Source organism: Amphiura filiformis, chromosome 11 (assembly GCF_039555335.1).
Source record: "Amphiura filiformis chromosome 11, Afil_fr2py, whole genome shotgun sequence".
Lineage (NCBI taxonomy): Eukaryota > Metazoa > Echinodermata > Ophiuroidea > Amphilepidida > Amphiuridae > Amphiura > Amphiura filiformis.
In genome coordinates, this window is record NC_092638.1 from 4,155,498 (window position 1) to 4,165,707 (window position 10,210).

General features: G+C 34.5%; 1 protein-coding gene across 4 annotated transcripts in view; it reads left to right on the forward strand.

Annotated features, from left to right (window-relative positions):
* LOC140164241 (P2X purinoceptor 4-like) overlaps nucleotides 1-8,628 on the forward strand; it is a 34,672-nt gene extending 26,044 nt beyond the window's left edge. The window contains exons 12-13 of one of the 4 annotated variants that reach the window (XM_072187502.1): nucleotides 5,383-5,415; nucleotides 7,778-8,628. In XM_072187502.1, the coding sequence (XP_072043603.1) occupies nucleotides 5,383-5,415; nucleotides 7,778-7,873 (129 nt within the window). In that variant the 3' untranslated portion in view covers nucleotides 7,874-8,628. Of the gene's footprint in view, nucleotides 1-2,437; nucleotides 2,505-5,382; nucleotides 5,416-7,777 lie in introns of all 4 variants that reach the window. The other 3 variants (XM_072187505.1, XM_072187504.1, XM_072187503.1) reach the window with 3 other exon arrangements.
* The last annotated feature ends 1,582 nt before the right edge of the window (nucleotides 8,629-10,210 follow it).

Sequence of the window (10,210 nt, forward strand, 5' to 3'; positions counted from 1 at the left end):
CCAGATAGATCAAGTTACACTTCACCTGCGTGTCCAGGATCTGTTCCTGTGGGGGAGGGGGGCTCAGAGGGGCTTTCAGAGTTATGTGGGGGGCTTAATGGCTAAAATCGCCAAAAAACGGCTGTCCATGATTTATAACAAAGTGTGGGGGCTGGGGGGCTAAGAGGGCTTTCAGAGTTATGCGGGGCTTAATGGCTAAAATTGCCAAAAAATGTCTGATTTTACATGATTTATAACAAAGTGTGGGGCCCTCAGCCCCCAAAGCACCCCTCCCCCGAACATGCCACTACACTTTTCCATACAGTCATGTAATGTGCAAAACGTTCTTGATATAACAAAACCAGAATTGCGTGAAAAACATCAATATATATAGGAGAAACATAATCAGCAGTTTAAACCTCCTTCCACCATAACTAAACTATTTCTTGTGATAGCACATCATTCATATTTTGGATGCTTCTGTTAGAGAATGTAAATTCACATTTCTGGGTCTCTTGCTTGTATTAGGGTGAAGGACACATGATTCTTGGTTGATTTGCATCATTTGGAATTGCTGCGTAATTAGGCAACACTCTCAGGTTTGTCTGAAGTTTCATGTCAATTACATAAGTGCCAAAAACTCATCCAGCTTCATCTGAAGAAATCATTTGTTTGATTACATAAGGGTCCAAATTGTGACATTATGAAGTTTGGTATAAGAACAATTCAATGCATGAACAGGTAGTAAATTATACATATTTGTTTTTAACTTTTTTGATTATTCAATTACTTAACCATGTTAGTGAATAATTGGTGCACAGACCTGTTTCCAACATTGATATAATGAGGGTTGAGAACCAGAAAGCGTTAACTCACAATGGTTATCATTGTGGTGGAGTTAAGGCTTTCGGTAACCCATGATTTACAGTACAACAATGAAACCAAAGAGATTGGACTCAAATAGTCCTTACCCCTCCTTTACTATAGTGTTATTTATGCACAGGGCAAATCTGAGTTGGGACTCTTTGGGTATAATCCCTATGAATTAAACAAATACAGATTAAATAAAACAAACTGACATATGAACAATTTTAAAAGAGAAAAAAACAGGACTCAGCAGGGATTGAACCCCGGTCACTGGATTACCTGTCCAGAGTCTAACCACTACACTATTTGTCTTGTGTTATCTTATGCTCTGCTAGGGTGAATCATATAGGCGGCATCTTTATTCACTATATAACTAATAAAAAACATCTTTGAACAGTTACGCAGTTTTTGTGTCCCTTGCAAAAATGACATTTTGTGTACTGTGCAACAATATGCATCATACAATGAAAAATGTACTGCGATAGAGATACAAAATGTTTTGGGTATACCTTAAAACTTATTATTTATGCCCCTCCATGCATTTATGCCCCCCCCCCCCCATGCATTTGGGGGCATGAATATTCTTCTATAAATCAAACAAGTGATTTATATCAGCTTATAAAGGTAAGCACCCATGTAGGTTTGGTTTACCCCAGAAGAACTGCTCTGGTGGGGCTTCCCCTTTAAGTGAAAGTTTTTGGCACAATATGTTACGCACAGAACATAAAAAAACTCAAAATAATCAGGAGGTAGACTATTTTGCCCTCCGTGATGAGGAACACCCAAACATGGCGGAGTTTTTTTTTCTTTGGGTGACCTCATTGTACACAACAGACACAATAATAGGCATCTCCAAACAACAAGTCCAAGATTAATGTATGAATGGGTACTTGCCTTTTCCATTAAGGTTTTGGACATCCATCCATTTATATATATGCTTCTAATTGACATACCCATGCAATTTTTTCCCATTTGTTTTTTAAATCTCATTCCAAAATAATTTCGCCATCAAATGCGAATTTCAAAATGGTCGCCTATACTCACATTTGTTAGTGTAATGCTGATAACGATTAAAGAAGAATTAATGGTTTCTCTGAAACATTTTGATCAAAACTGTGACTATTGTCAACAAGTACAAGAAGTACCTTCATGGTAGATAATGTCAATGATGGAGGGGTTATTATGTCGGTCAAAGGGCATAGGTTATAATGTAATCTGATGAAAGCTCAAATTTTTCTCATATCCCCAGTGAAATTTTAGGCTTGTAATGTTTTTTAGTCTGTATGAACAAAATCATGGTATCTTGGTCGTTACCACCCTGGAAGTCATGTATATTTCTAGATACATATTTTTCTTTTTAGAATCCAAACTACTGGGGAAATTTAACTCGAAACTGGGAATAAGAATGTCTGGGTGGTCTCAATGTGAAGTAGAAAACACCATGTGTTATGATCGTACCACTAGCCTTTAAGAAAGCTCTAAAAATAACAATTTAATCTAAAGATACCATCACAATTATTCAGTTTCACAAAGATGTTTGGATTATGGAATGTGATTTCATATGTGTGGGTCTCTCATTCATATTATATAGGGTGAAGAAGGTTCACTTCTTTGATTTGCTGAACTTTGGAATTGCTGCATATAGGCAACACTCTCAGGTTTGTCTGTTCCATACAGTTTCCATACATTTGTCTGCCAATTAAATAACTGCCAAACTCATCCAGCTTCATCTCAAGAAATGTTTTGTTTGATTAAATAACCGGCCAACTTGCAGCATTTGGCCATTCTAGTTGAAATCCTTATGCTCCCTATGGAAGATATGATCTTAATCTCCCACACAGATGTGTAGATTTCAAATGGAGTAACCCTATTTGAAATTTACAATAGCTGTGTGGAATATTTAGGGTGTGTCTTCCATAGGGAGTATATGGATTTCAACTGGAATAGTCCAGTTAAAGTGTAAACAGTTCAGCATACTATTCACTATTCAGTAAGCCTAAGTTAATTTTTACAAAATCTTTTTTAATTAGAATACAATTATTGCAATGTGAAAATTAATGATTGGTACACATATCATTTCACAATCTCTTTCCAGTAGTTTATTAAAAGTTATTAAACACAAAATCAGGGTCTTAGCTAGCCAACTGTCTGCCCATTACTATACAGTACTTGAAATTCAAGTTTTGGTATATTCATTTAATCAAACAAACTATTTATATTGGAATTAAAGGTTAATTAACCCTAATATGGTAAATAATTACAGTGATATTTGAGTTTATTAAACATGTCAATTATAAGCTTTAAATGACTTAAAAAGCTTGGGCAAATTAACATATAATAAATTGAGAGAACTGAAAAATCAGGACTCAGCGGGGATTGAACCCCGGTTACTAGAGTATGGTTTAACATCTTATACCACTATACTACCTGAGTTCACAGCTGGTACTTGGCCTGGTACTTGGGTAATCTCAACTAGTCATGATTGTGCACTCTCTCACTGTGTCATAACAGCCAATAGTATTCAATGATGAAGAAGTGATACTTCCCTCACTATATAGCAGTGCGTAAGACAATGAGAGACACAATAAATATATATGGGAGGATCAAAAATAAAAAGATGCAAGCCCAAGAAATTACGATTTATAATGCCTTTATGGTACTTTGTGTACATGCTCTTTTGTTTGGTGGGCATAATATCCCAGCTAACACAAATTGTTTTCGACATAATTCGTAAAAGGTTGTCAGAAAACGTTTAAATGTCGGGTTATATAAAGGGTATAAAACGTTTTCATTACATTCAAAATCATTTTTTGATAAGCTACTGCAAATATTTTAACATTATGTTATTTAAGTGTTGACAAAATATTTGGCCAAAAATGTTTGCAATAAACATTTTTACAATAACATTTTTAAAACATTTAAAAAATATTGTTGTAGTGTGTTTTTATACAAAACGTTGTAAAACGTTTTCATGACCTTTTATAATATATAACCCAACATTTTAATGTTATTAAAACGTTTTTACCTAAACCAAAACCCAAAATATAACTTGTTTAAAACGTTTCTACTACATTTTTGTGTTTGTTGGGATGGCAGTCCATTTGTTAAATATCTTATATAATTCTTTCTACTTAACACCCCAAACAAGGTAAGTGTAAGAGGATCACTATTTGCAGCTTTTAAAGCCATACTAAACAATTTTTATCAAATCTTAATTTTGTTATTTTTTGCCCAAAATTATGAAATAATATCAGTAACAACTTTAAGGAAGGTTTTAATTCCATTTTAAGCCAAAGATGAGGTAAAGGGGAAAAACACACTGCTTACTATAGTGGCCGCTTAACTGTGCAGCCATATGGGGGATTTGATAAGAACATTTATTCAAAATTGGCTTTGTTGACCTACAAACACAACAAATTTGGTGGATTCCAATTAAAGCCATATTGTAACATAAAGTACATTTCATAATTTTGAAAAATATTGAGGGCATCAGCCTCAGCAAATGTTACAATATGGCTTTAAGTGTGTGTTGTTAGATATGCCAAAAATCAGGTATGAAAAGAAATTACCAAATTCATTAAAAAGATTTTACATTATGTTTTAATAGCTTGCTATACCTTCCTTTGTACCATCATATTTATCTTTAACCTAATAGTAATTGCTTTCTCAACCTTTCAGATTTCACATATTTCTATACTCTCACTCATAATAACCCATTGACTACTACTGCATTTGTTACAGTGCCTCTGATTGGTTAATGAACATTACTGCCTTTGTTAAATTGTATCTGATTGGTTAATGAACACTGCTGCCTTTGTTACAGTGTCTCTGATTGGTTAATGGACACTGCTGCCTTTGTTACAGTGCCTCTGATTGGTTAATAACATTATATAATTATTTCAGTATCCAATCAAAACTATACAACTTTTATCATTAACATAAAACAACAATCATATATAGCAGCTTTGCTAATAGTTATAAAGCACTATGAGAGAGAGAGGAAAAGAAAAAATCGGAAAAACATAATGCAAGCTAAAAACAAACAACAACACATTGAAACAAACATGTCTTGAGAAAAAAACTTTCTACATTGGTATCATTGAGAATACGGATTAAAAGGGTTTTTCACAACTACCTTTGAACAGTCACTGAAAAGGGCCTGTCCCCAGCACATTTATGTATCCTGGGTACGACAAGGTTAAGGCCATGATCAGATTGGGTGGTTTCTGAGATCCTTTCATAACCACATGTACACTGTCATTTAGGTACTGTAGACAGAGTCCATTCAGTGACTTATAAACATAGAGCAGAGTTTTGAATTGTATGTCATCTACAATCCTGGCAAAAATTTGCTGTGAGATAACTTTGGTAGCTGGAAAATCAAACAGATTTTAGATCTCTTCACAAATTTAAGCTTAAGAGCTTCAGCTGGTAGTGCCCATGGGGTTAACCTAACCCAAAAAGATGCTAAACATTTCAAATTATTCTGTATACCACTCAACCAGTTTAGTAAAATGGCCTCTATTTCATATTCAGGATTTTACTGTTAACAGCTGGGAATCTGCAAAGGTAAAATATTCTATGTAATTCTCCAAGAAAAAAAGCTATTGCTTTGCACTGTTGCTAAGCATAACAATTATGTCATGTGTTGTCCCATGCTTTTTTTTGTTTTGTCCATGCATTTTAGTTACATCGTTTTATTTTACATGATATACCAAAAATAGCATAGTGTGCTATAACACCACTTTTATTTGTGAATATGATAATTTTTGTTCCAAAACACAACTAATTGTATCGAAAGATATAATTTATTTGATAGCATCATATACATTTATTTATGTTTTTGTGGTTTGTTTTTCAATTTTTACAATGACCTGTATATTGTGCCTAATAGAATGAGGAGTTAGGCTTAACAGAATAAGCCTACACAGGAGTGCAAATATCTAAATCAATCAATGCAGGTTTGTACAATGCATGCTGACTTTATCTTGAGTGAAAATATATCATGAATATTCCATAATAATTGTGGATATGCTTTGTCTACCTGAAAGTGATAGTAATAAGTAATTGGCCATTCCAGTTGAAATCATACACCTCCTAATCTTCCACACAGTGAGCATGAAATTCAAATAAAGTTACCTGAATGGGTGACACCATTATCTACACTCTCTGTGTGGGAGATTAAGGTTGTGTTTTCCATCGGGGGTGTATGGATCTCAACTGGAATAGCCCAATGAATGCTATCATACCCTATAGACAAAGTATTTGGCCCTCTCTCATAATGAATCAACATCATTACCATTACGCTTTTCTGGTATGTTCATGTCTAAAACGAGCTATTTGTCAGTGTCTATATGGCTTGCTCTTTCATCAGATAACTGTCATTTTTTCATTGGCTAGGGGATCTACTTTTGTTCATTTAAATTAGAAGTAGGTGTTCATCTCTAGGGTAGTGTAGGATCTTTACATAAAAATAAAATAACAAATTGAGGAAGAGAAAAGTGATTGCATATACTTGACATTTTGGAGAATTGATGTAATAAGAAACCTTACTTCCAATAGCACAGAACTTGATTAAGTCTAGTCTCTCAGTACATGTAGCTGCCATCGCCAATATTCCACTATTCATCGCCGGTGTCACAAACATGTCCACCAAGTAGTTGAACAAAATAATTTAACATTTGTCATTGTATGAATAAACAGATATTTTAACCCATAACTTTGTCATATATACTCATAAATATCTGTAATAATGTCAAATTAGTAGTATTCTATGGGGCATGAGGTTCTTTTTATCAAGGGTTTGGGATGATATTTGTTTGCATAGAATCTTACTTGCCATTTGTCTTTTCCTGAGGTCGACAAAATGAAGTTTGTATTGCCATTAAAGCTGTAAAGTCAGGGTTGGTCAGTCAGTTACTTTTTTAAATATTTTTCCACTTACAATTTTTTTTAAATTCAAGTTCATCACAAAATATGGCAAGCAAGGTTTGTAAGGCTTGTTTATTCAATATATCAGAGTTTAGCGGTATAAATTTATATTACAAATATTTTGCAAATTTTTATACCAAAGAAATAAAAATTCAAATATGAAGAGGGAAAAATACCTATTTGTTCTAAAGGGCAATACAAACTTCATTTTAGGCCTTAATATTGTACTAACTTGAAACATTAACATGTATCTTAAACTGAGAATTCATTGACATGCAGCATGTTTTATAGGTTTTGCAGGAAGCTTTTCATATGAAGTTTTTAATTCTTCTTTTATTTTATCTTATTTTTTGTTCATACAAACAAATTAAATTAAACACTTAAAATAGCATGCTGCTCAGACCTATGACAGCCAAAACTATGCTGAATTACAACAAAAATATGTACGGGGAGAGTAAAGATTGATTATTTTTGTGCATATCCAACTGACCTAACATTTGAAATATCAATAAAGCATTTATTGTACAAATAAATACCCATCCATTTTGTTTGTGGCAAAACAGTATGGAGGTTGTTGCCAGCATGAAACGGAAACATAGCAGAGTTCTCCATTTTAAGTCATTGCTTTTGGCAGATAATCACAGCAACAAAGAAACCTGCCTGCTCAAGACAAGAGAACCATGAGTGTATCATCTAACGATCATTTTCGCCCTTTGCACAGATATGCCATCATGCTACCAAAATAAGGTTCTCCCTGCAAACGCATGCTTTTGTGCTAGCAACACATCAGAAGGCATTTGCAAAGCATAATGCAGTAATTAAAACATGCGTTTGACAGGCGTATGCACACACAGCATGCACTTTGCGTGTAGAACCTCGTCTTGAGATGACCGTGGGATGGGCGAATACTGGTCTTGTAAGAACAAACGTGTCCATCACCATACCTGATGAATAAACTTTGTTTCCTAATCTTTGTCTGTTTCTTCTGTGTGTTTTATAGGAGTTTGGTGGACATTCAGACAGAGGGGCAAGTAAACAAGTACCAAGCACAGTACAAGAACATCAACAAGAAAGTCATCACCAATCAGATGCCTGATTTAGGGGCTGGTCACAATTTACATCGGGGGAAAATGGGTGATTTCAATGTTTGTTGTTTTTATTTTTGACGAAAAATTCAAAATATAAAAATTCTGTGTTCCCCCTTATTTTATGAATTTGTTCATTTTAAGATTTCACATTTCCCCCCTCTTTTCTGCCAAAAATTTTGGATTTTGCAATCCACCCCAAAATCCCTGTTCCCCCTTGGTGTAAATAATGACCACTCCCTTAATTGCAACTGGAACTGAGGCAAGAATAATCTACACCAATAATATAAGCAATAAGTTTTGCTCTGTAAAATATTGGGTTTCTCTATTTCCGTACAGTCATGAGATCTTGATTATGAAAAGGGGGCATGCAGGGATATTCTGTGCATAACTACTCCAAATATTGATCAGCATTTGTCCCCAACATGCAACAAAACTTACAAAGGCTTCAGAACTGGGGTCTAGTGGGAGTTTGCTCCCCCTTCCCCAATAAAATGGATGCAGCGGCTCGAATACCCTTCAGCCTTGCTAATAATTCCAGGTGAAGTAAAAAAGCTGTGATCAGATACCAGAAATTTTGTTGACCTATTTTGGGCCAAAATGTTTTTGTCAGCCCCTCCCCCATCATGAACATTTTCCGAAGCCACTGACATACATCTGATTGCGCATACTTCACCCTGTGTGTCTGTCTCCACTAAACTTTGGTTCACCTCAAAAAATGTATAGATGCATATATTGCAGAATGCAGTTTAGAATCATGCATGTGGACTGGTGTGTTATCATGCTTGCAGCGTGCATCAAAAAAAGCACTGCCGTCACTATCAAAATTGAGGTACACTAAAGTATATACATGTTTGAATGTTATACAGATTCAGATGCATGCAGTTTCCAACCTATTATTTGCATGGGTAATTGGTGACCATTGTTAATGTGCATAAAAAAAGTTGAGGAAACTTGTGGTATGGCATTGATTCATACATGCCTGTCCCTTATAGAAGTTTATATAACCTGTACCAAGTTAGAGAAATGCAGTAGAGAGCAGCTATCTAGTGGTCACAAAGTTGCCTACTAAAGTTTTATTTGGAGTAACAATTCCTTTTACTAAAATACATTCATTAGCAATTGAGATATATGTTAAAAAATGGAATTTTTTGAACGTTTGTCTCATATAGATGAGGTTAAAGAGACCAGCAATAATGCAATGTCAAATCAATATTTTGTATTTTATATGTGACCCAATTAAGTCCACTCAGGCTAATGTCAGCAAATACAGGGTGTATCAAAATGATTGGTACCGGGCTATGTGACATTTTCAAAAATATATCAAAAATATGAAATTGCTAATTAATATAGTTTTTGTACTATAAATAGAAAGGGGCATATGTTAACTTATTGATCTATTAATCTGAAGTTGATAGGCTGATGCATCTGGGAGCTATTGTCATTTAAACGAAGATCGACGTAATCATGGTTTGACTTACACAACACAAGATGAATATGTTCTCTGCTTGAACCATTTATTGCATACATACTCTTCAATAGCTTTCAATATCTCACCTCAGTATACATAACATAAAATTGCTTTACACATGCTTTTAGAAAGATAGTTCCTGAAGTCCCTGCCTTACGACTCTGGCAGTGTGAGGTGAAGCTCTATCTTAAAAGAACTTAACACCTGGGATGGGTCCATCCTGTAACTGCCCATATCAAATTTTGAAGCATTGCAAGTTATAGCACGTTTGCATGGGATACACCTTGCTCTTAGAAACTGTCTCCTAAATCTTCTCTGCACTTCTCCATAGCTTCGTGTCGACCAGTGTTTCTTAACTATGAATGCACACTGAAGTGTGGAATACTGTGGAGCCATTCCAATAACTTTTACCAGGTCTAAACTAACCTACACTGTGTACAGTCTATAGCCATTCTGCCAATAAATAATATTATTCTCAAGCAATAAATATTGATTATAACATTTATATATATTATGAATGAAGAAATAGGCAAGGAAAATATTAAACATTTCCATGATTTTCAACATATCATCCTCAGAGGGTATTTGCAGTAAAATAGAGCTTTGACAATGGTGCGCTAACTGATCCATGCAGCGTTACGATGAAAAGAGTAAAAACACCTACTTTCCTTTAGAATCATGTAATTTCTGAATAGAATGTGCTATCTTTATGATCTAAAATTTCTAGAGAAGATAAAACTACTATAATTACAAATATTTAAACAATTAACCCCAAACTGGCAAAAAAAATAGTAAAAAAATTCAGCAAAAAATGTAAAGTCTTCGGTACCAATCATTTTGATACACCCTGTACGAAACTGAGATATAGCCAGAAATA